Here is a 27,190-nt window from a genome sequence, read left to right as displayed (position 1 = left end):
GCACCCCCTAGCTGTCAGAACTCAAACACAGAGAATTTTATCTCGTCTGCATACCTGTTATGATAAAAATTTGAGACAGATTTTATCCACATAGGCTGAAAAATACCTCAAAAGCAAACTTCATTTGATACATCTACCCAATTGATTCATTTCGTCTGTCTGCACTCATACAACTCAGCCTCTTCAGGCTTGTCATCCCATGCACAATACCCACACAAGAAAAACAAGTTAAAAATAAAAGTCACAACTCCATGTGCTATTTAAACTGAATATCCAATTATAAATTGGTAGATTGAACTGTCTTAAATAAGATGTTTTAGCAATCTTCTTAAAAAAATTCTTGGGCAAAATATATCTGATTTTTAAAAACACCTCAAGATTTTAAAAAAACACCTGTATATACAACTTATAGGAACCTTGAAATAGGCTTACAAGGTTTTAATCAAGGTATTTACATACCAAGTGATATAAAGGAAAAAAAAGGGGGGGAAATCTAATTTCCAACGACATTTTAAAATGTACTAAATGTACTAACGCATCAAAGATTTGTACGAAATTAAAATTTAAGGCTTTTTCTGTATAGTAATTTGTGTAGTTTTAATTTTACATAGTAGCCAACCTGGAAATGTCAGTCTTAAATATTCTTATCAATCCATTGCATTCAATGCAGTGGAGTGTGTTAAGTGTTACTTCAAATAATTACACTGTTGCTACTTCTATGTTGAAGCATGCTTTGAAACACTGTAGTTACTTAGTATTTACAATGTATATCATCTAAACCATGTAAAAGCACAAGTATGACTGCCTGACTTTAATACAAACACCATACTTGGCATTCCCCCTCCCAAATGAAATGTAATTTACTACAGTTTTAATAACACTTCTTAAAGTTTTAAAAATATGTCTTAATGTGGACCACCACCACCATTTGCTCAAAGTAACTCAGACAACACTGTTCCTTATTTAGTAGGTTGCAACAGTCTGGTGTCAGTTTCTTTAGGCATAGAGTAAATGTTTCCTCCAAAGCGACTCCAAAACCATGCATTTCTTCTCAAAATCACACTTTTTTCTGCTGACTTCGAATGTGGTCCACCTCAGGGTAGGGTAGGGGAGTATCAAGGTTCAGGATGAACTTATATGTGATTCCCAGTTTTTCACGATCCTCCCTTTTTTTGCTCTTTTAAAAACACAGTGAGTGAAAATACTGAACAGCAAGATAAAAATGGAATAGTATCTAAGAATCAAAATGTATTACCCATTTCTCCTATTATATCAAAATTGGTAGTCAGAATTGTCTTTATTGACTTTATTTTAGTTTTTGTACACAAAGAAAAATCATGTTCATATCCATCATGAACAAAAACTTAAAAAGGCAGAACTAGAAGACATGTGTCCTTCACCAAAGCAAAGCTGTGTTAAAGGTTCCAAACATTTCCATTTTTAAAATAAATATTTTCATTTTCCGATGTCTACTTCCATGTCTTCAGAGTGTCACAGGAAACCGAAGCATTCATGAATTACAATTTTGTTTCGAGTCCCAGCTCACTGTGTTTGGTAACTTGCCATACCATATCCAGCTTGGTTAGGAGGAGGTATTACAGGGGGAGGAGCTTGTCCTTGGGGAGGCTGAGCACCAAATCCACCCATCCAAGCAGCAGAAGGTGACTGACTGAAGAAATAAACGAAATCTTTAGCAAACACAAAGGAAAAATTATCTATACGTTTCTACAAAAATCAAGCAGAGCCCAATCACAGAATAGACAATAAGAAATCAACAAACCTGTAACAAAGAGCAACGAAATAAACGATACATAGCTACATATGTAGAATATGTATTCCAATATTAGTCCTAAGTTTTTGTGATGACAACATAGTAACTCCTCAAAAGTATCTCAAAGCTAATTTCTAAAAAAAGACAAATGATTCAGCACATCGTCTGCCTATCACGTATTGCACATGGTATGCAAATTCACAAGAAACCTTAAAAACACAAGTTCATCTTGGAAAGAGAAGGAAGGAGTGAAAATAATAGTCTGGGCTAGCCTAGGGGGGGAAAAGGTACAAGGGACCAACCCGCTCCACCAACAAAGGAAAAAAAGCAAGCTACTTGGTATCAGATAAATCTGAGTCTTCTCACTCAAGCCAACAGACATAAATCATTGAATTTCTGAACATATCTAGACAAAGTTATCGTTTCCATGCAAAACTAAACAAGTAGATAATACATTAAAAAGGTAAATCAAACGCTACCAACTGCTTACAGAGGTAGAAGGACACACCAAAAGTTACCCCAACCTCCCTTTTCCCCTAGGTAACAAAAAGCACATTTTTAGCATCATAAATCACTTTTCAGAAGGTTTCTAAAATGCTTATAATTCCAAATAGTTCAAGGTATGTAATTTAAATAGATTCTCCCCAGGAAAACACACTCTTATTTCTTTTGTCAGAACTGTATCTGTTTCTGTACTAGAAAAACACAAACTTACTCTACTCCAAATCCTTGTTGGTTCCATGGTTGCCCGTATACTCCATAAGGCGGTACTTGCCACCCATTTGCCATGTACTGTCCATACTGTTGTGGGTTCCCATAGACTTGGCTCCACTGGCCCCACTGACTATAGTCGACCTAGGAAAAAAGCAAGTTACTCTTTTAGGGAACAAGTAGGAAACACAGTATTTGAAGAAAGTGGGACACAAGGAAAAGAAAAACTAAGTAAGCACCCTTATGTGAATAGGACTCTGTTATTTATCATTGTCTAAGTTTATTGGGGTGGTGACACCTGTGAAAAGAAAGTATTAAGATTCAGTTAATACCGCAAAATAATCACTTTTGAAATAGCATTAATAAAATCAACTGAAAGCAGCTACCTGCTTTTTGTTCTTGTTTATTTTAGTTTCTACAGTTTTTATGTAGATAATGTAAGATGGAAACCTTAAAAAGTGCTATGAAAAATGGAATTACCTGTTGGAAATTTTTAGTCATATCAGGAGATTCTTTACCCCAATAGCATTTAACGACATGTCCTTCAATCGTAGTACCATTCACCGAAACAATGGCATGGGCCGCACTTTCGTGGGTTGAAAATCTGAGAGGAAGATAATGAGTTTTTTCTTTTGTTTTCTTTTTTTAAAGAAACTTAACACACTAGATAACACAGACACTCTAGTTTATAACTGTCAAATTGGTATTGGTATCTGAAGGTACACTACATAGATAGTTGGAAGTTCTACATTGCAAAGAAGTACGAAAATAACAAAATCTGGTACCTGAGCGGATCAAATAATATAACTGAAAGGAATGGATCAAATGTAAGGGTAATAATATCTCAGGTAGAATTTTACCTGACAAATGAATAGCCCTTCTCTGGAAAAACTCTTATTTCCATGATTTGTCCAAATGGTGAGAATGTCTGTCTCATAAGCTGATCTGAAAAACAAAAACATATGGATAAAATATTTAAAGCTCACATTTATCATGAAAGTGGTACAAACAGTGATGAAGCTCCACAGAGAAGGGGTTTAGAACACCGAACACTGTACCTGTTAACCCAGAAGCAATTCCTCCACAGTACACAGTACAATTTTTTGGACTTGACTGGTTTACTACGTCTTCAAATCTCAGTTGCTTAGTGTTATCTACATGCAGAAAGAAAACGTGTTGACAGCTGTACAGTATTATAAAACTGATTACTATATATTATTTAAGATATGCTTCATTTAGGGGAGAAAATGGAATTTTTTTTCTTGACACTATGATTTGCTCTATAAAATCAGCTGGTTCACAGCTCCAAATGCACTTACATATCAAAGCCCAATTATTTTCAGACAATTAAATTTAAGATGAAATGAGTCTTACGATGCTAATAAAATTTTAAGAAATTAAGACAACACTAGCACATGATTTTGTGAAGTACACTTAATTTTAACACATACAATAGACACATCTTACTTTCTTGTGTACTTTTAGGTGCAGGTGGTTTACGTGTGGCCCAATTGGTTCTGATTTGACGACCACCCAACCACTGACCTCCCATATGCACAATTGCATTTTCTGCATCCTGTGGAGAAAAAAGAGAAAGAAAGGGCAATTACAAACACAGAAACAGTCGTATATAAAACCCAGTAAGATGAAACAAAATGCTGACACTGCTGGATTCAATAAATCTTATCAGTAAATGAACTCACTAAGTATCCTAAACAAACAAAACTGAACTAGTATCATAAGAAAATGATCTGAATTGAGTGGTTCATAAAAGCTATTATTATTTATAGATTTCAAAACACCAGCACAGCACTTAAGCGTTATGGAAAATTTATCGTAATTCAAATATGCAAGGAAAAATCACAATCCCATTGATTAAAAACAACAAAAAACAAGAAAGCAGAAATCCTATAAGACGAAGTTCTCAAATAATTTTATCAATGATTTGTAATACAACTTTTACTGAAGAATACATAAAAACTCTAATGTTATAGTCTAACTCACCTACTCCCCGCCCCGAAATCTATATTCTAGTAAAATGGGTTATAACTATGATACAAGATTAAAAACTCATTTTAAGAAAGAAGACTTCAGCATTGCTATCGAATGCTTTTAAATGGCTGCCACCAATAAAAAATAAGTTGAGATGCTTACAATTAATGTGAATTTGCAATGAATCTAAGCAAAAAAAGAATACAACTCCTGCCTTTTGTTTTACTGCTTCAATAAAATGTAGGTAATTTAAGTAGCTGAAACTATTCTAAAATGCTAATACCAAAGCCCATTTTGTTATTTGATAGTATAGTTAATGCAAATCCTTAGATATTTTGGTGCCTTTCTTAAAGAATACATGTAGAAATCAAGATGAATAGCTTTAATTTTAATTTACATAATTTGCTGTCGTGATTAATATCCCAGCTACAAAAGTATGAATAATAACTAAAAAGTTAAAACAGAGATTTTCATGGTTAAAACTAAATATAATTCAACTTCCCTCCAAATTCTGAGATTGGTTCATTTGTCCTAGTCTTGAGCTTTACTTCTAACACATCTTACCCTCACCAATGCACAAATGCACCTTTAATACTATTCCTTAAATTGGCCTATCTTTCCCCAGTTATTTATTTCCAAGATTATGAAAAAAGAATGAATTATCCTCTATTATTAACACACAAATTACATAAAAGCTGTGTTTGCAGTTAACATCTGAATATTCAAGTTTTAAATTAATTTCTGACAAAATCTTTTAAACTGAGTTGAAAGAACGTACCAGTTTGTTATAAAAAGATACAAAACCATAGCCTTTGGATTTTCCAGTTGCCATGTCTTTAACTACTCGGGCATCCCTGTGAAAAGAAGCACAGCTAAATGAGGGAAGTAAGAGTCATCCTCAAAATAAAAACTAAAAGGAACCACACACACTGTATTGTGAGCATTTTTTTTTAAATAAAATTTCAGTTAGCCCTAATTAACTATAGCCATTCCTGTACTCTCCCTAACGCTTCTTTACCTGTTAGAAAAAAGCAGTAGGACAAAAACATGTAATAAACATGCAACCTAATCAAATAGCCTGTGCTTTCTAATATAAATGCTCAAATTTGAAGATTAATAGGAACAATAGTTTCCTTTTCTAATATTCTATTGGCTAGTGTCTGCTAAGGTTTACTGATTCTATAAATTACTGTCACAATGCTAACTACTTTACCATGCAAACTCTAAATAGTTAAATGTCTTCTGCCTAGTGATACAAAATATATGAAATATTAAAAAATTGAAAAAGAGGAAAAAATAGGAATTAAAAAGGCATACATGGCCTGTTAACAGATTTCTTTATTTTTCTTGGTCAATTCTCTACCATCATTTTGGAGTTTGGGCAGCTGTAAATTTTGAAAAATTGACATTTTCAGAAATTTAAGAAAGGAGAATAAAAAACTAACAACAATGCTAAGCACACCAGTACGAAAACAACAAATTTACACAGAAATTTTAGTGAGTAAGTTAAAATGATTGGAAATATAGAACTCCACTGAATATAGAATGTTAAAATGTAAATACTAAAATATGTATATATAAATAATGTATAATAAGAATAAATAGAAATGAGAAAAAAATCTACAACTGAGTTCCAGTGTGCACAGTTCCTTGCAGTTAGCCTTCAAGATCCTGTCCATTCTTATGAGCAATTCTGCAAAATAACCAGAATGCTATTACTTTTAATTGTGACTTGGACTTTAGAAAAATTGTAGGTCTCAGGTATAAATAAAGATTGAAAAACAGCAACCTGTATTATTTTTTTATACTGATTTTTAAGACAGTACTACTTACCACATTTAGAGATTAAAAAGCAAAGCAAATATCAAAATAGAAAATTAAGAATTAAACCTTTCTTTCAAATAAATTAAATCTATAGAACAACAAATTGTATACAGAAAAATATTGTTGTTCTTAGTTGAAACATACTCCTGTAAATTAATACTAAAACATTTAACTTCTAAATTTTGGTAATAGTAAAACATTTCTATAGGAAATAAATACATGAAATAAACATCTTAATCAGAAAGATAAATTTTGATAAACATTTTATAGAACTTGCAACCACTTGTAATTTCCCAATATATTTGATCAACATACAGTGAAATTTGATCATAAACTTTGTTAAAAATCAAACCAATCTGGGCCCCAACTAGCAAATTAAAATAGCACTACTAACAAAAAACTACTAATTAATCCCACATTTATAGCTCAGACACTGAAACATTTTAATACGATAATATACTACTTTTCAGCTAAAAAAATCAAAACACATTTATCATTATAATTAAACATACACATTTCCAATTTAACCACAATATACCCCACAGATTGATCTACTTGCTCCATTTATAAACTCTTATGAAAGTTTAATACACAGTATAAATCACTTATATTTGGTTAACCCATTATCTTTAACCACCAAATGTTGAAAACATTTGACAAAAAGTTGGACTTTATAATAGGTTTTACTACCCAAACATCTGCTTCAAAGATAACAAACAATCACTTAAAAATTATTATACACAGGATTAGATGAAAACAAGACCCCAAAACATTAAAGTGACATTAACATTTTCAACAACTACTAATCAAAACAACAAAACAAACAAACAAACAAAAAATCACACTAGGGAAAGAAAAGCTTAATTCTGATACAAATTAATCATATACAATTTTGCCTATCACCACTGAGTATAGTATTGATTATGATACTTACGATATTTTACCAAAGGGGGCAAATGCTGATTTAATATCTTCTGTTGTAATTTCTGGACTCAAGTCCCCAACAAACACGTGGAAGTGATCTGAAATCAAAGCATTTGGTAATCAAATACTTAAGAAATCAGCTACTAAACCTTTTATAGGCAACACTAAGGGAAGAAAAACCCTAGTTAAGCTGGTAATGCTGCGAGGATAATTTCAGAACTCTTCCACAGTAAAATGCAGCAGGCGTACTTACTGGAAGTATCTTTTTTCTGGCTACTTGGTGTTGTTGCCCAGTTTACTTTGACCTCCTAAAAATAAAGATTATATTTAATACAATTATTAGATATGTCATTATGAATCATAACACTTACCACTTATCAAATCACTTAATAAGCAGGATAAGTTTTGTAAAAGCACTAGGCTGAATAAAGCAAAACGATCACTGAGCAGAGCTGAATATTTGTTTAAAAACTTGCTAAGAAAGAATACAAACTAATTTGACATGCACACACATATACTCATCAGGTGCCATCATTCTGTTATCTTACCTTTCCCAAAATTTTTCTCCCATTCATAGCAGCTAAAGCAGCAGCTGCATCTCTGTGTTCATAAAATTCCACAAAGCAATATGGGTCATTGCTTGTATGCTGCAAAACAGAAAATCCAACAGAAGAGTTGACCCTTCTGCTATCGGGTTGCTGAGAAGAAAATCCAGGAGAAAACATTACTGATAGCTAGGAAAGTACAGGTGAGATTGCAAAAGCTTATGAAAGCCTAATACCTCAAAAATAAGATTTACAGCTACACCTGACTTTGTACCTCAGAATAGTGTCGTACTCCAACAGAACTATCAAAGCAGTGTAGAAGCATGACTCTCAGTATTAAACCAAAATATAGAACTCTGGTGAAGTGCGATAAATATAAAACAGAAGGTTATATTAGACCAAACAAAACCTCAGGCTCAGTTTTGATAGATGAGGACCACTTCCTTACCACTGCTCTTCTCTCCCAACATTATTTTCAAAAGGATGAATTCTATTTATGCATCATACTCCTTCATTAACTGTATCCCACAACTATAAAAAACACAGAAACGAACCAACTTTAAAAACTTTACTCCTGATCAAAACTAGTATTAGCACGACATATGATGAAACAAGACCATGTATTTTTTTCTAGAAAAGTAAGAAATGAGAAAAATAGAAAAAGTTCAGATCTTCCAAAATAGTCTATTGTATTGGAGGAAATTGTATGTACTTTGAATTTGATATTCAAAGATAGAAAAATACATTAGTGATAAAAATATTTCTGAAAATGTATCTAAATAAAATATTCCAGGACGAAGCTACAATTTTATATCACAAAAATACTGCTAAGAAATCTTTATTGAATATATTCTACAACATTATGCTGAACAGTAGTTGGCAAATAGATACTTATAGAGACGGTGAGAAAGTAGTTCTACCTAAGTTATAGCAACTCTACCACCTAACCAAAATGGAAATAAAATTTATAAAACTGCAACCAATACTGGAGAGCTACACAACTATACAAACGTATTTTTTACGTAAGGTTAAAAACATTAATCACTTTTCAGTATAAAATGCCCTAAAAAATATTTAAAATGTGGAATTCTAGTTGCACTTACAAGGGATAAAAATACCAGATAAAATAAAGATCTTTTCAACAACCAGTTTTTCATTCCAGGAAAGTTTTAGAAGAAAAATCCAAAATAAGACGTCTAAAACAATAGTGGCGAAGCAACCAGAGGCATTTCCTTGAGGGGAAAAAAAGTGTGATCATTAATACCGACAAGAAAACTATGGTCTCCCATACAAAATCCTATCGTCCCAGTCACATGAACGCTCTTTCTTATGAGGTAGAGAAAGAAAATGGGGGAAACGACTCCAAATAAAAATATGCACTTAAATCCCTCTTGTAAAAAAGATAATACTTACAAGTAATGAAGAAAGGACTTTAAAGGTAAATAATAAGCTAAAACTGTGCTAGTTGATTTTTCCGTTTAGTCCTACTCTTCTGCCCTGATGGTCTTTAAGGAAAACACTGATAATTGCAGGCAAACACACAGTAGCCCAGTGGTAGAGGTCTAACAACAGGCTCTAGTAACCTGGTCTGCTCATGCACGCTGACTCCAGGTTTACCTAAGCAGTAGTGCACCGCAGTACGCAGATCCAATTCAACGTCTGCATCTACACGCACGCGCACCACACTGCGCTTCATCTCATTTAAGACACCAGATTTCTGTCACAGCCCAGCTGTCAGAGGAGTAAAACTCTTTTAACATTTTCCCCAGAATCGACAATATACATTTATTATAGTAAACAGGAAAAGCTAGAAACTAAACTAAACAATACCTAAAGTAAAAAAATCGTAAAACTAAGGGCAAGGAAGCATTTTCCATATACTGAAATGAAATTCAGGAAAGGAAAATTAAATGCCTGGACAGTCTGTACCAGACTCCATGCCCTCTACTTCCATGCTTCCATTCACACTACCACCAAGGGACACTAAAATTCAACTGTGTCCTTACGTAAATTACTGTTGGCACCAATTTTTGTTGGATGACAGAAAGATCAAGACAGAGAAATATGAGATCTTACAACTATTTACAAGCCCAAGTGTGGGAGTTATAGAATATGGATCATTACGAAAATTCATTTCAAGTCCCTCTTCCCTCAAATGGCTGTACATGCACAGGTTTTTAAAAAACACTAAATCTTTATCAAATGTTTCACAAAAATTTTCTAGTGACCCTTTCTACTTTCTCATATCCCATTCTCTCCTAAGCCCACTCCAGGCAGCTTCCAAGCCAACCAGGCCACTGACTTCAGGTTGAACTTACCAGTGACCTCTCTGCCACCTTTGTGATCCCTTTTCTGTCCTCATCTTGACTTTCAAACAGAATTCAAAACAGCTGACAACTCTCCTCCCCCTCTAAGGAGTCTCCTGCAGATTCCGCCATGCTCTTTCGGTTTTCCTGCTTCCTCACTAGAGGATCTTCCAGGAGGCAGTGCTTCCTCCTTACCGCAAACTCTAAGCGTCACTAAGTGCTGAGACGCTCCAAGGCCCCTCCGCTCTTCTCCATCAGACTCGCTAGATCTCAGAACTACATCTCATCTAGTGCCACTGCTTCAAATGCTATGCAAGCTGGCATCATCAGCACCGGACTCTGCAGAGCTCCCAACGAGTTTATCCAAATGCCTGCACATCATGTCCCCTTAGCTGTCTAAGGCACAGACAGAACTCTTGATTCCCCCCACTCCTCCCCATCCATCCTATGCCTCCCTCTGCCACGCCCATTTTAGCAAATAAATAGCATTACCATCCACACAATTGACAAACAAGAATCTCAGGGTCCCACAGCCAATCCAGTCCTATTGATTCTACCTCCAAAATATACCCCCAGTTTATCTACCTCTATTTCTGTGGCTACCATTCTGGAGAACAAGTCCACATCATCTCCTGCTTAGACGAGTGAAATAAACCCAGCTGGTTGTCCTCCCTCCACTCTTGTCCCCGCCAATCCATTCTCCACACAACTGTCATTGTCCAAATAAGAGTAATGTTAAAAATGCAAATTAGAGTACATTAACCTACTAAATACCCCACCGCCGCCAGAGCAAAATCCAAACTCTCTGCCATGGCCTGTATGGCCCCCGACGTGATTGCAGACCCCACCTGCGCCCCGCCTACCTCGTTAGACTCATTTCCCACCGGGTCCCTCCACTGCTCAGGCTCCAGCTATCCTGGTCTTTGGTTCCACAAACACACCGAGCTCATTACCAACTCCAGGCCTCTGCACTTGCACTGCCCTCTGCCTCCAGCTCTTCACAGAGATGGCAGCATCTTGTTCCTCCTGTCTCAGCTCCAAGAGGCAACATCTTCCCTCACCACCGAGCCCAAATAGCACCAACCCTCCAATCATCATCAGAGAACTGTTTTCCTCTCTTCGTAGCTCCAGTGCTTTAAACAGTGCCTACCACAAAGGAAATTCTGGTTAACGAAAGAATGAATGAATGAATATTCAGAGACAGGAAGGAGAGAAAATACACCAGAACAGACTGATGATTATCATTAGTTAGGAAAGAAAGTCAAAAGGCCAATTTGCTTTACGGATTTTTAACAGTCCCCCTCTGTCCCAGGATACAGCACCAACTCCTTAACACAGCTTCTGGCCGCTACCAAACACTCCTGCCTCATTTCCTGCCATCTCTATGACTAATCCCAGCCGAAACTCGAAGCGTGCTATTTCTAACTTTCCCTCTCCTTCTCTCACAAACACTCCCACTCTGTCTACCAGACTGGATCAACATTCCTTTCTCTACCTAGAACCCCTTCTTCCTCAAATTCCTTTCTAGCCAGTTTCCATTACTATCCTTTTCAGTTTCAGCCTAGACACTGACCCCTCTAAGAATCCCCTCTAGGCCTAAGACTGGACTGGGATCCACGGGCTCCCACGGCGCCTGAAACTGCTTCCATAGCATTTATCATCCTGGATCGTTAGTGCCTGTTAACTCCTCTGTCCCTCTCATTAGACTGTAAAATTCTATGGGGCCAGGAACTGTCTTGTTCAGCACTGTACCCCTAGCACTTACCGTAATACCTGGTACACAGCAACTACCAACAAAAAATGTGTTGAATAAACAAAAAGGAAAAAGAGAATAAACTGAAACACAAGTCACGGGGCATTGCTACAGTCTTAACCAGAAAAGTATGAAAAGTAGTTTTCTTTGGGGGGGGAAAAAAAAGGGAAACAGAATTATCACCCTAACAATTTAAATTCCTATCTGCAAAAAAGCTGCTGAGTTATTAGTATTTACTAAAAACACGAGATGCGGGCGGCTGCACTATGCTCATAACCCAATGTTCTTTTACATACACCAATTCTGGAACTTTAAGGATTAATATATACGATCTAAATCGGTAACATCCTTACTGGAATTGTAGGAAGTATCATCTAGTTTTCCGACAGGCCGAGATAAGGTGTAACGACTTTTTACGAGCAAAATCACCTGAAGATAACTACATCATGAAGAATGACTATTTGAGAATAACAGCACAGGAACTTTGTCCTCAAAAATAAAAGTCCATTCCAAACCCAGTTTGTCAGCCAGATCAAAGTAATACCCCGACACAACAAACATGAATCCATCAGAATAACTTGAGGCTTAAAATGTTATTTTAAAATGATACTAATTAACTTGTGTATCTCAAAAATGTTAAGCATGCTGCCAGCACATGGAACTGGGAAGACCTTACCTCTGTTATCATTTTACAGCTTTTACAGGGTCCAATCTGACTGAATAATTGAAGTATAAGGACTTCTGTCACGTCTCTGGAGAGGTTACCTACGTATCTGTACAAGAAGAAGAAAAAAACATCAGCAATTTTCTTTCATCTTTGGCTCTAATCTGTTATCATTTAACTCATCACCTTTTACCTCATTTTAACTTCCTGTCTTCAATAAACATTTTCCAATAACCCTGATCCTATGAAAGTAAGAGTAATCCTTATCTAGGAAAGCAACAAATGTTCTTAGGCCACTAAAGAACTACTTCAAAACACTTCATAAAGAACAAATTGAAGTGACTTTGCGTATTATTCCGTACTCTATATATCATTTCCTCATGTTTAGAATTAAAATAATAAAAAATTTAAACCAATCTCCAGATTACAATTTCTAGATATGAAACACAATTCAAAATAATGTATAACACAAACACACACACACACAATACCACAAATATTGATTCATTAAAGCACCTGATCACAAAGGGTATTAGATATAAAGTGAGCTTATCTTAGACCCCCAACTAAAGCAATTACATGAATGAAAAACAGAATTAAAGCGACAGCAAGACACACAGAGACTGGAGGGTTTTGTTTTGTCTTGTTAAATTGCTATTGATGCTGTCTTCAATTGTTTTGTTTTAGGAGCAGGGTAAAATAATAAAACTTTCTAGCCTAAATAAAGAGAAATTCAAAAAAGTAAAAAAAAAGACCACACTACCCGGAGATGACCACCTTGGTTTCTCATGTACCATGGATTTATTTTAATTCAGCTTAATAATTGTCAAACTTTTATGTCTTTCTGGTACTCAGTGTAGAATTCCTAAAATTTGCCTATTACGAAACTCATCAAGCAAACAATATAAAAATTCAGTTTCTTCAGGAAAGTAAATGGACAGAAGTTTTATTTTCCTAATACAGAACATCTGGAAACTAAGTACTAAGACCAAAATAAGCCTGGCATCTATTACCATACTAAATACATAACTGCTTTGAGATGGAACACTCTGAAAGGGAAAAACAGACTGAGAAAGGTAAGGTTACATGTAAAAAAGAAAATTATCTGATTAAGAATGAATAGCAATTTCCCAGTTCAGCTAAGAATTTCATTGCAATGGGCACTAATACCTTTCACTTACATGCTCTAAATCTGAAAGACAAGCCCAATGTTACTTAAATAGAAGACTAAACAGTGACAAATTGGTTTAGGTCCACCTATGCCATCTTTTCCTTATAATTAAAGTAGAACAGGCCCATCGGCAGGCCACGCAGTGACACACTTTTTCCAGCAGAAGTGAAAGGTTATAGGATTATGAGCTAGCTAGACAACTGCCTGTCCCTTTTTAACTCATAGGGGTTTGTGAGTATGCACAAATTTATTTCTGTACAAGGTAGACCTACCTATAGAGAAAATAAAACAAGCAAGTAACCCTGGTCTGCTAAGTGTTACACTCATCTATAACCTAAAGAGCTAGTGAGCTCATTGTTAAGAGAATGAGTGGATAAAACTGATTTTCACATATTGAAACTAACTAGTAACAAAATTAAAACAGAATGACATTTTAATATAACAAATTTTAAATGGTTTTAAACTTGCTTTGCTGTTTGAAACTGATTTGTTCAAGAAAAACTACATAGGCATTAATTACCTTCCACACGGAACAGTCCAATGAAAGCTGTTACTATTGCATTGGATTTTTATTCCAAGTCAAATTTATTTCCAATCCCTTATATATTTTTAAAAATTTAGATATATTAACTTACATTTCCAGCACTGATACCAAAGAGTAAGCTGTTCATCGAAATTTACAATTTACAATACTTACAAAAAAACCTAATTTTAAGGTTTCCCATTTTGAAAAATATCTCCACTGAAAGTTCAGTGGTAAAGCAGCAAACTAAATTCCAAAAACTAATATAAAAAAGGCTTTCCACAACATGTAGAACATCTTCATTTACCAGAGTAAAAAGGATGTGTAATTCACTATATAATCCCACCCAAATTTTACTCAAATCACAGATTGCCTTTTCTTTACTAAGAGTTCTATAATTCATTCATTTACGTATACCTTCATTATAATGCACAGAGAATCATTTTAAAATGTAAAGAAAGCTTTTAAAATACTGTACTGTATAGCTTAAGTAACTTTATTTTAAAACTTGTCTGTCCCCAAGTAAATACTAAAAAACATTTAAGATTATATAAAATATATAAAACGTTCAACGCTGACCTGGTAAGAATATCACCTCTTACTATAGTGAAGTTATATCTTTTTTTCCTTCTTTAATTATAGTTTCTACACTTCACTTTCTTTCTGCTCTGGTTATGAAGCAATGAACATATTCCGAACTTCCAAGTGTTTAAACACAAAATTTCTACTTGAAGAATATATATAAAAATAACAGAAAAAGACAAACAGCTCAAATTCTTGTACTGAGAGATCAAGTCAAAGAGTAAAAACATTTAGGAAATTCCAAAAAGATTTTTTAACTCAAGTGGACAAAAAAAGAAAGGCATACCTTAGGTCTATTTTGTCTTCTAAGAACAGGAACTGTAGAAACTAAAGCATTAAAAAATGGAAAATGATGCCTTTACCCCTAAACATCAGGGTTAAAATCCAATTTGAGAGACTAGAAACTTGGCAGTTAAACAGTAAGCAAAAGTTCACATTGCCAAACTACTTCCCATGTCCAACTGGGCAGAATTTTAAGTTAAGAATATCATGCCTTTCAGAAGACTTAATCACACTTTTCCAAATCTGAATGTGCTCTCACTCTAAAAAGAGTAGCCCAACCAAGGCTGAAATTACCAGCACTTTTACACAAGGTACTGTAGCCAAATTTATGTGAAAGTAACATTTTTGCTTTTGTTCTTGACAAGTTCCTGTATTAAGAGGAGACTCTGCAACAAGACCCTTCAATGGGCCTCTCATGAATTAATCAACTGGTCAATATTTCCTATTAGGAAGGAGGCAAGGTGGAAGAAAGGTGCAGGAGGTACAAGTGAACTGACCTACTACATGAGGATATCGACACACACACACACACATTTTAAAGGAACAGAGATATGATTAAGTTGAACGAAAGGCTTAACTACAGCCACAATAAAGCCAAATCCACGGTATAGCTTGTCAATTTTATAATGGGATTTAATAGTGTTTTCTTCTGCTATTGCTCTTATCTGTTCAGATTATACTCTTAACTCACTGGTTTATTTCCTCCTTTTGACTGAGTATCAGAAAGAACAGCCTTAAAGGGTGGCATTGCATCACATGGTATAATCCCAGATCCACAATTCCTACTCATTTTGGAGCATTGGATAGGTGAAGAAAATAAACTACAATAGAACCCCGTAATAATTTAACGTCGTATTACAGATTCTGTGGATCTAATCACTGCACTCAAAGCTACCCACACCACAAGTGTAAAGTGTGTCCTACAAGGTAGGTGTCAGGAAGCCCTGGTCCAACATCAGTATCACACAGCATGATCGCCTTTGTTTTTTTTTGTTAGATCACCAGTTACCCAATACATATTACCCCCAAATAAATGTCAAATGATAACAGAGAGCATCAGAAAACAGACCTTTAAAGCAACTACATGACAAATAAACTTTAGGCTCAATATCAAGGCAATTCTATACTACTTTAAATACCATCAAATAAATTAGTAATACTGTAGGTAATGAATATTTAAAGACCTACCTAGGCTATAAACACCATATTGTTTTCTGATGATAGAACCATATGTCTTAGCTTGTGTGTGTCTGCAGGAAAAAAACCTCACTAGTAACACACAGGCATTTTAAGAAAACAATTTAAGATAAGCTTTGTTAAGAGTACATTCTTTTAAAACATATTAGCCATTTGAAAACCTAATCCATAGATCACAATGTAAATTAAAAGGACCTCCATAAATAAACTAACAAAACACTACTAGCTATTAACCTTTAAAGTCGTATTCAAAGTTTTCATCATGTTACTTGTATCTAAAGAACCCTTTAAGAAGAAATATGTAAAACGAACACTTAAAAAACTACTATGCATTATTTTTTATTAAATCTGACCAAAAATCCCAATTGTGAAACATCTGCTTTTATCTCAAAACTTTGCAATTGAAGGTTTTAAAAAATATTTAAAATCCACAGACTGCACCATGTTTGGCAGTCATGTCTGCCTATAATTTTAAATAAATCAAGACTTTTAAAAAAAACCGGACTTAATACTAATTTAATGAAAAGAAGTATAATCATTGTAAAATGTTTGAGTACCTCTTATGTTCCAGGCAGAACTAAGTGCTGCAGGGGTAAGACCTAGGAAGATGTACCACTCCTTGTCTAAAAAAAAAAAAAAAAAACACAACCCTTCCCATGAGAAGAGAGGGAGAAGGAAAAAGGAAGACAGAATAGTAAGCATGTACTGATATACAGGTACACCAAAGCTCAAGATTCCTTACTCACATGCATACACGTCACATTTTTAGACAGCTGTAAATATAGACAACTAAGTGTGTTTCAGAAAAAGAACAGGAGATTGGAGAAGACAGAGGTAAGAAATAAGTGACGAAGAAGTTAGCTTATTAATCTATTGGAGAAAGTCTAAGACATGGAGATGAAAACTTGGCTGATATAAAGATAGTTACATGAATTAAAGCTACTGAAATAGCAAATTATTAGTACAGCAAAAACAGGAATTTGTCTTCATAAGCAACAGATGAATACAGTTAATGAGAAATACGCCATGGGAATTTATCAATTATTCAACTGCTATTATGATGCAATGACGACATTTCAGATTTTTAGATACAATGTAACTTTTATCTTCTTTTAACTACATGCTAGCCAGGCTCTAAATCCACCTTTCCCACATGATTCCATCAAAGTACACATGGCTAACTAAATACTAAGCCTTGGCTTCAATAGATGTTGAAGGACAAATTTCAAGTTTGTCCCAACTCTCTTTTCTGGGAAAAGTCCAAAATGGAAGACAGCACAAAACAAACAAAAGTTTCACTAAGCAGGCTTTTCCTGCAAGCATTGGATGCACATAAGGTGGCCTCCAATTCTCAAAACAGGATGGTAAACACTTTAGTGAGACATCAAAGCAGCAGGAATAAAAAAGTGCAACCCCCTCCCCCCAAAACAAACTGAACAAAAACAAAAAGCCAAACCTGTACCAGGATGGAACAGAATACCTATTTGCTTTACTGAACGGACTTCCCTTGGTAGGTCTGAAGAGATGGGCAGATAGACACACTTCCCGAGTCCCCATCCACCTTCGTTTATTCCCCAGAAAGTAATTTCCCCATCAGATAGCAGAGCCAAGTGAACGACGATCGTATCAATACCAAGCAGAGGCGAGACAAAACAGAGCAGTGATTTAACTCCTCGTGCTCGAGGGGGGGGTGCTGAGCTTCGAGAGCTTAGGGAAACCGAAGGCTCCCCTTCAACACTTAATTAGAAACTCCTCTGACTTTTCTTTTCTCTCTCTCTTTTTTTTTTTTAATGCAGGAAAAAGACAGGAGTGCTACACTCTCCGGAAAGGAATGCAAATGCTGAGTCATCAGTCTTCATTAGGAAGGAAACTCGAATGAGCGGTTGGAAGATGAAATTCATTCATTAGATTGGGCATCAGGTGAAAAGCAACAGCAAGACAGGAGCAAGAGCGCTCAGGAGACGCACATCGGACAGCGGATCCAGACCTCATTTTATCCACCTCTAAAGGTCTCGACGCACAGATTAGCAAAGAGGTAGTAACACGAGAAGGACAAAAGCAGTGGAACGACTGGTTGTCACTTTGGCGTAGGTCGCGCTCAAAGGAAACTTCGTTATCCCAGAAGGGGAAGATGCTCCGGTGGCCAAGGGACATCCCTTCCGCACTTCAAAAGTAGCAGGCGCGCGGCAAGTGTTTCTGACAGCGTGGGCGGGGGCACGTGGGGCGGCGGGGGCACGTGGGGCGGCGGGGGCACGTGGGGCAGCGGGAGCGGGGCTTCAGCGGCAGGCGCGCGCGGCGGCTCCGCGAGCTCAGCTCGGGACCGGGGACGCAGCGAGCGCCCCTTCCTCCGGGCCCGCGGGGGATGCTGCCGCCGGCCCACCCCCGTCCCACCTCCACCAGGCCCTGCCCCCACGGGGACAGCGCCCGGCCCAGCCTGGGGCCCCCAAAGCACAGGGACAGCGGGCAGGAGCTCTCCCGGGCCTGACAGCCCCTGCTGTGCAGAAACCCGGCCTCAGAAAGGGGTGCAAAGAAAGGCGCGAGAGGAAAAGGTCGAAACGAGACCCAGGCCCCGGGAAGCGGCTGGGGGAGAAGGGAGGGCTTCCTTGCCAAGGAAAAGGGGACAGACGAGGAACGCACTGGGCGTCCGCGCCCCCGCGGCCAGGCAGCCGCCGCGCGTCCCAGCTTCGGCCCGGCTCTCCTGCTCCCGCCCACAGCGTCCCGCGGTGCCCGGGCCGCTCGGCGCCTGGCACCCCCCATCTCGGGTACTCACAGAGTCCGGGGCTGCCCGTCGTCTTCCATCATGGTGGGTGCGACGGAGCGATCCCGGGACAAGGGGGAGGGCAGGGCTGGGGAGGGGAGGGGGTGGGGAGGAAGGGGAGGGGGCTCCGGGCACCAGCTGGGGACAGAGGAAAAGGCACCGAACCCTGCACTCGGGGTCTCTCCCCCCAGCCCGCTCCGGACACTGCGCTCCAACCAGGAGCAGGAGGAGGAGGAGGATGAACAAAATGGCCGCCGCCACCAGCCAGGCAGGAAACGGGGCAGAGCGCAGGCGCGGCCCGCCAGGTCACCGTCCAGGCCGGCCGCGACGGCCTGCAAAGGGAATAACTGAGTAGGGAGAAAAACGGGCCGCTGAGGAAACCCTGTGCCCGGTCACGAGGGATCACGTCGTCACTGTGCGCCCGCGGGCCGGCTGAAACCCAGCCAGCTCAAGAAGAGAGCGAGTGAAAACACAACTGTCGTGAAGCTGAAGTCTCCGGGAATTGTGGTCCTGGAAAGGAGAGAGGGAAGCAGTTCTCCAGAGGACTTCTGGGAACTGTAGTCCAAAGGAGACGGCCGGTGCCCGCGCCGCCTTGGGACACGAAGAAGAGACTTCTGGGTAGTGTAGTCGTACGTGAGGCAGTGAGGCGACCAGGAAGTCGGCGTGCTGGGTGGGGAGAGGGAGAATGAAGGCGAGGTTGAAAGGCAGGGAAAGGAGGTGGGAGGAAGAAAACCCAAACACGCTGTCCGGGAAGTAAACTACAAACCCCAGAGTGCCTTTCGCTGGGGGGCTGTCCGTGAATTGCTCCAGGCATTTTAAGGCTCTTCAGTTGGCTCAGCCTGAGCTGCTGCTCCGCCTCCGTCCAGCCTGAGAGCGGTTTCTTCAACCGCGGCAGAAGCAGTGCCCTGGTTCCGCGTGGTGTCTGAGCCAACAGGTCTTTCATTCCCTTCTCTATAAAGCAAAACGGCCGGCCCGCGGTTATCAACCGCTGCCCCACGCGACGGGCCGGGGCTGAGCTGGGAGCTGCGCCCGCCAACGCCCCTCGAGCTTCCCCAGAGCCGGCCGCGTCCTTGGGGCGCGTTTTCCTGCAAATAGATATTCCTGGCTTAGGTATCCCGCTTGTGCATTGCCTTACAAGTTACAGCGTTTTCCCCATCCATGATTCCATTGGCTAAGAGGGGAAGAAAAGCAAGCCTCGGTGAAAATGACTCATCGAGTGCGCGCAAGGTGCGGTGGTACTGCCCTCCTTCCCCTCTTGTTTCGTAGAGCGGAAAAAACTCTTTGGGCGGAGCCACGCACCAACTTAAGGTCGCGTGGATAGACGTCCGACATGTAAACAGGGAATGAATTCTTGCAGGAGCACGTGTGAAGCCGTGTTCAAACTGGCTCGGTCGCCCTCTAGAATTTGGTTTTTTCACCCAACAGTTCACAGTATGCTTTCTTCCCGGTATTCACCACCCCCGAGCCTCTTTAGGAGAACGTTACCGAGTTCATTCCACTCCAGTAGCTTAGTGGACGGTGGTGGTGAAGACAGATTTCTTTTTTCTGCCCAACCTGAAGGGTCCTGGTTAATGCCTTAAGTGCTGGTGCTACAAACCTGCGGAGGGCCGAGTGTGCAAGCTGCTGTGCGGCTGGTACAGCTGGATCCCAATCCTGTAGGGAGAGGCAGCTGTGCAGCAAAAGCGTGGTAATGTCAGTATGGGTCAATATGGGGGCGGGGGGATCTCAACCTTCGAAAAGAACATGACAAGGGAGTTGAGCCCCATGAAGAGTCAGTGGGAACAGCAATGGGGCACAGAGGCCAAGACCTATAGCCAATGTATGGTTGGAGGAGGGAGAAGTGGGGGAAGGCATGGAGTGGGAGGTCTTGAGAGTCAAGTTAGAGGGCTGGGGCTTTGCAGAACCACTGTAAGGATTTATACCAAGCTGGTGAGTTTGGGCTTTGTCTTCCAGGTAGTGAGGAGCTATTCAAAGATTGTGTTTTTTTTTTTTAATTGGTATATAGCAGTGTACTTACAAGGCAATTCATCATTGACCCATGCCCGGCCCACTGCATTAGTTTCCTGTTGCTGTTGTAACAAACTTAGTGGCTCACAACTACAGGGATGTAGTAACCTACAGGTCTGGAGGTCGATATCGGTTTCACTGGGCTAAAATCGAGGTATTGGCAGGGCTGGTTCCTTCTGAATTCTAGGGAAGAATGGGTTCCTTGTTCCTTGCTTTTTCCGGCTTCTGCAGGCTGCCTGCATTCCTTAGTGTTTGGCCCCTTCCTCTGTCTTCAAAAACAGTATAGCACCCTCTTTCCTGTCTGACCTCTGCCTCTGGCCTTACATCTCGTTCTGACTGATCCTCCTGCCTCCCTCTTTGACTTACAAGAACGCTTTGTGATCACTGTGAGCCAGGATAATCTCTCCATCTCAAGACCACTAAGTTGATCACACCAGCAAAGACCGTTTTGCCATATCGTAACATATTCACTGGTTCTGGAGATTAGGGCATAAACATCTTTCTTGGGCCATTATTCAGCCTACCACACCCACCTTTATTAACGTAGTTACTTTTAATAATGTAATAATAGTTGTGAACCATCCACCCTAAGAAAAGTTCTATGACAGCAATTACATCTAATTCTGTGGTTTGCTTCCCACACACGCTAACTGATCCTGCTGCCTCCCCTCACCTGGGGTAACCATCATTCTGAATCCTGTCATTACCATTTTTTGTTTTTTAAAGATTTTATTGGGGAAGGGGAACAGGACTTTATTGGGGAACAGTGTGTACTTCCAGGATTTTTTCCAAGTCAAGTTGTTGTCCTTTCAATCTTAGTTACAGGGGGCACAGCCCACGATCCCTTGTGGGAGGGAGTCCAACCGGCAACCTTGTGGTTGAGAGGACGCGCTCCAACAAACTGAGCCATCCTGGAGCTCAGTGGCTGCTCAGCTCAAGGTGCTGTTTTCAATCTTAATTGCAGGGGGCAGAGCCCACTGTCCCTTGCGGGAGTCGAGGAGTCGAACCCGCAACCTTGTGGTTGAGAGCCCACTGGCCCATGTGGGAATCGAACTGGCAGCCTTCGGTGTTAGGAGCACGGAGCTCCAACCGCCTGAGACCGGGCCTGCCCCACCATTTTTTTTTTTTACAAAGTTTCTCTCTCTCTCTCTCTTTTTTTTTCTCTCTCTCTCTCTCTCTATATATATACACACACACACACACACACACATACACATATATGTATTCCTAAAATGTATGTGTGCATGCACATATATTTTTGAATTGTTTTTTGATGTAATAAAAAGAATATTCCCACTACACACCTATTAGGATGGATGGCTAAAAAAAACGACTGACATCACCAAATGCTGGTGAGGATGTGGAGCAACAGGCACTCTAATTCGTTGTTGGTGGGAATGCAAAATAGTACGCCACTTTGGAAGACATTTTGACAGTTTCTTACAAAGCTAATCATAGCTTCTAGGTATTTACCTAAATGAGTTGAAAACTTACGTCCACACAAAAGCCTGCACGTGAATGTTTACCGCAGCTTTATTAATAATTTCCAAAAATTGGAAAGATGACTTTCAGTAAGTGAATGGATAAAGTGTAATGCATCCAGACAACAGAATATTATTCAGTGACAGAAAGAAATGAGCTATCAAACCACAAAAAGACATGGAGGACTCGTAAATGCACATGGCTGAGTGAATGAAGCCACTCTGAAACGGCTACACACTGTATGATTCCAACTATGTGACATTCTGGAAAAGGAAAACCTGTAGAGACAGTAAACAGATGAATGGTTACCAAGAGAAGATGACTAGGTGGAGCACAGGGCATCTTTTTACAGTGGGAAAACTGTGATACTGTAACAGTGGACCCCACAGAGCTGTACAACACAAAGGGTGAACCCTAATGTCAACTGTGGACTTTAGTTAATAATCATGCTTCAATATCGGTTCATCAATTGCAACAAATGTACCACATAAATGGTGGGGAGAGTGTATATTGAAACTTTGTACTTTCCGTACACGTTTTCTGTAAACCTAAAACTGCTCTGAAAAATAAAGCATTTCAAAGGCAAATATTCCTTTGTATCCTTTTGAGACTTTTTTCCACCTAATGTAACATGGTTAAGATTCAGCTATATTTTCCGTATTTCGTTCATTCATTTTCACTATTGTATGATATTACAGTGTGTGAACATACCACACTTTGTCTGATTTCTCGTTGATGGACATTTGGGTTTTTTCCAGGTTTTTAGTATTGTGAGCAGTCCTGCTACCCTGTTTCCCCGAAAATAAGACCTAGCCAGACAATCAGCTCTAATGCATCTTTTGGAGCAAAAATTAATATAAGACCTGGTATTATATTATTTGTATTATATTTATTATATTATATTATATTTATTATATTATTTATATTATATTGTATTATACCTGGTCTTATATTAGAGTAAAATAAGACTGGGTCTTACATTAATTTTTGCTCCAAAAGACGCATTAGAGCTGATTGTCTGGCTAGGTAGGTCTTATTTTCGGGGAAATATGGTAGGAATATTCTTGTATGTGTCTCCTGTTAGAGATGTGCAAGAGCTTTCTTTGGTCTGCTCAGGTCTGTACCTAAAAATAGAATTGTTGAGTCACGGGGTATGTGCTATTCAATTTTAGAAGATAATGTCAAGCATTTTTTTCCAGAGTAGACACACGGACTTGCCCTCCTGTTAGCACTGTGTGGGAGCGCTTATGGATTGTCCACCTCCTCCTCAACACTTGGTTTTGTCAGACTTTTTACATTTTTATCAACCCATGTGTTAGCTCAATGTGGCCTTGTTTGCATTTACTTAATACATAAGATTGAGCATCTCTTCATATTTTATTTATTTTATGTTTCCTCTTCTGAAAATGCCTGTTGATATCTTTTGCCTATTTTTCTGTTAGGTTATATGTGCTATTCTCATTGACTTTAAGGAATTCCTAAAGCTAGTCTTCTCAGTTATGTATATTGCAAATTTCTTTACCCAGTTTATAATTTGTCTTTCCTTTTAAATGCCTCTAATGAACAAAAGTTCTTCATTTTAAAGTGGTCGTGTATGTGTGGTTTAAGAACTCTTTTCCTACCTCAAGGTCTAAATTATAGACTCTAAGAATATTCACCCATAGAATCTACTAAGTTTTAAAAATGTGTATTTGAAATTTAAGTCATTAATCTACCTGTAGTTAAATTTTATAGACATGTGGAGTAGGGATCCAATTTCATATTTTTCTATATGGAGAACCATTATTTTTTTTAAACTGCATTTATTGAACAGATCCACCCAACCTTTCCCAATGGACTTGACATGCCTGTCATTGTGCAATTTGACTGCTAAGAAGACGGTGGAATTAGATGTGTAAGAAACGTATTAAGGACAACTCTTATGAAGGAGGGAAGTGGAATAGGCAAGAATGGCCACAATGGCGGTTGGACACTTGTGAAAAGAGAGAAGGGAGAAAGGAAGATTGGCTACGAATTGCCTCAGCCTTCATGCAGCTCTAAGAAAGCCTTGGCTAGGCCACTGGGGAGCCCCAGAACAGAGATTGCCCCTTACAGGAGTGCCATGTCAGGCAGAAACAGCCCAGCTTCAGTACCCACGCCATCTCAGTGACTGGCTGAAAGCAGCCCTGGGAGACAGCGTGGTCTCTGCGTGAATGCTGCAGTGGACGTAAACTTGCTGTTTGCTAACCTGGAGCAGACTTGGACGCTGTCCACTGACTAGACTTCTTACAGCAGGTTCTTCATCTTGGAGGGAGGTCTGAGCAGGGCACTTCATGGCCACCAGAGTCCCATACCAGAATTTCATACAGGCACAGCTTTGTTTCTGGGCTCTCCATTAAGTTTGAATCCTAGTAGATTAGTCTCCTTCCTGCTCTTCAGAAGTGTCCTGGCTATTCTCGGTCCTTTACTCTTCCACATGTATTCAGAGGTTTTAAGCAGAGGAGAAATGTCAGATCTGTATTGTAGCAGGATAACTCAAGTAGGAATGAGAGATTTCGGGCGAGAGAGCTTCTGGGACATAATTTCAATAGTCCAGGCAAGAGACAAGGGGCCTAGGTAGAGTTGATTCAGCCAGTAGCGATGAGAAAAGAGAGAGAGTTATGGATACAAGATAACAGGGAGGCACAAAGGTGGGAGAGAGGGAAAACTGAGATAACTCCCAGTTTATGGCTCGCTGTCTACCCAGATGGCGGGGCCGTTCACGGGAAAGAACAGGTTCCAGGGAAATTTGATTTGGCTTTGCACTTGCTGATCGGGCAAGTATTTAAAGCTGCACAATCGGGCCGGCCCTGTGGCTCAGGCAGTTAGAGCTCCATGCCCCTAACTCCAAAGGCTGCCAGTTCGATTCCCACATGGGCCAGTGGGCTCTCAACCACAAGGTTGCCAGTTCAACTCCCACAAGGGATGGTGGGCTGCGCCCCCTGCAACTAGAAAATGGTAACTGGACCTGGAGCTGAGCTGCACCCTCCACAACTGGGAAAAGGACAACAACTTGAAGCTGAACAGCACCCTCCACAACTAACATTAAAAGGACAACAACTTGACTTGGAAAAGAGTCCTGGAAGTACACACTGTTTCCCAATAAAGTCCTGTTCCCCTTCCCTAATAAAATCTAAAAAAAAAAAAAAAAAAATCTATAAAAAAAAATAAAGCTGCACAATGTACAAATGGACTTAGGAGTCTAAAGCTCACATGGGGGCCCAGACTTGCTTGGAGAGTAATAAATTTGTTGGTGTAACTGAAGTCTTAGCATGAGAGAATGTATCCCCTGTGGAACAGGTGAAGATATAGTAGATCAGAGGGCTGAGAACATGCGAGGGCACTAATGGAGAAGGAGGTATCAGAGGAAGAGGGACTACCTTAAAAAAACTGATGAGAAACAACCACAAGGAAAGGCTGCTATCCAAAACCCTTTAGGATGGCAGCTATCAAAAAAATCCAGAAAAACTAAAAACCCCAATCCAAAACCAGAAAAATAAGTGACGGAGAGGATGTGGAAAAATTGGCACCCTTGGGCACTGTTGATGGGAATGTAAAATGGTACAGCTACTGTGGAAACAGTATAGCAGTTCCTCAAAATTAAGAACAGAATTACCATATGATCTAGCACAGGGCTGTCCAAACTTTTGTCAACGTTTTTCACCAAGGGCCACATGCGGTAAAATACACAAACAGCCGGGCCACTCACTTAAGGTGAAGTACGTATTGCCTCACGTGGTTTATTTAAGTAAACAATATATTTTTGGAATTTGCTGCGGGCCAATTAAAAATGGATTGCGGGCCGCAGTTGGCCCCCAGGCTGCAGTTTGGACACCCCTGCTCTAGCAATTGCACTTTTGAACATACACCCCAAAGAATTGAAAGCAGGATCTCAAAGAGATATCTGTATTTCCATGTTCATAGAAGCGCTATTCACAATAGCCAAAATGTGGCAGCAACTCAAGTGTCCATCGATTGGATGAATGGATTAAACAAAATGTGGTCCATACACACAATGGAATGTTATTCAGCCTTAAAAAGGAAGGAGGTTGTAACACCTGTTACAATAGGAATGAACCTTGAAGACATCATGCTAAGTGGAATAAGCCCATCACAAAGGACACATGTTGTATAATTCCCCTTATATGAAGTATAAAGAATAGTTAAATTCAGAGAAAAGGAAAGTAGAATGCTGGGAGCTAGGAGCTGGGGGAGGAAAGAATGAGGAGTTCTTGTTTAATGGGTAGAGTTTCAGTTTGGGATGAGGAAAAAATTCTGGAGACAGATGGTGGTGATGGTTTCACAATAATGTGAACGCCCGTAATGCCACTGAACTGTGCTCTTAAAAATGGTTAAGGTGGTAAATTTTATATGCATTCTACCACAGTCTTTTAAAGGGATCTGAGAGCGATTTCTTCAAGAAGATGAAATGTAATGAATACCTAAGTTGTTTCATCTGATTGAAAGGAGAGCAAACAACTGAGGGAGCATTGGGGTATATGTTAATAAAAACATGGAAAACTGAGGGAAGAGAAAATAAGACATTTACCAATTCCTTTCAAAGAAAGTTGTACAGGAAAGGAAAAGTAATTATATTGTATGATTTGGCTCAGCTGTGCATAGCATTTGCATGGTCATACTAACAAAAACATTCAGTACTGATGTTTATTATAGTATAAT

The 27,190-nt window shown here is 39.2% G+C and overlaps 1 protein-coding gene across 10 annotated transcripts; it reads right to left on the bottom strand.

The window, feature by feature from the left end:
• Window positions 1-1,291: 1,291 nt before the first annotated feature.
• On the bottom strand, window positions 1,292-19,669 carry TIAL1 (TIA1 cytotoxic granule associated RNA binding protein like 1). Of its 10 annotated transcripts, XM_081075157.1 has the most exons (14): window positions 19,016-19,192; window positions 16,803-16,868; window positions 16,237-16,298; window positions 12,503-12,599; window positions 7,771-7,869; window positions 7,476-7,530; window positions 7,233-7,320; window positions 5,253-5,328; window positions 3,950-4,058; window positions 3,541-3,636; window positions 3,343-3,427; window positions 2,963-3,086; window positions 2,487-2,626; window positions 1,292-1,669 (listed from the first exon to the last, which is right to left on the bottom strand). In XM_081075157.1, the coding sequence occupies exons 4-14, from the start codon at window positions 12,512-12,514 to the stop codon at window positions 1,543-1,545; spliced, it is 1,011 nt and encodes a 336-aa protein (XP_080931283.1). In that variant the 5' UTR covers window positions 12,515-12,599; window positions 16,237-16,298; window positions 16,803-16,868; window positions 19,016-19,192; the 3' UTR covers window positions 1,292-1,542. The 10 variants fall into 10 exon arrangements, 9 of the variants coding, with proteins under 9 accessions (XP_080931283.1, XP_080931282.1, XP_080931285.1 ...); XM_081075156.1 differs by lacking the exon at window positions 16,237-16,298 and having other exon boundaries at window positions 19,016-19,669; XM_081075159.1 differs by lacking the exons at window positions 16,237-16,298; window positions 16,803-16,868 and adding an exon at window positions 5,792-6,167 and having other exon boundaries at window positions 19,016-19,224.
• Between the last annotated feature and the right edge of the window lie 7,521 nt (window positions 19,670-27,190).

Source organism: Rhinolophus hipposideros, assembly GCF_964194185.1.
Source record: "Rhinolophus hipposideros genome assembly, chromosome: 15".
In the NCBI taxonomy this organism is placed as follows: Eukaryota; Metazoa; Chordata; class Mammalia; order Chiroptera; family Rhinolophidae; genus Rhinolophus; species Rhinolophus hipposideros.
This window is presented reverse-complemented; position numbering and strand designations above follow the sequence as displayed.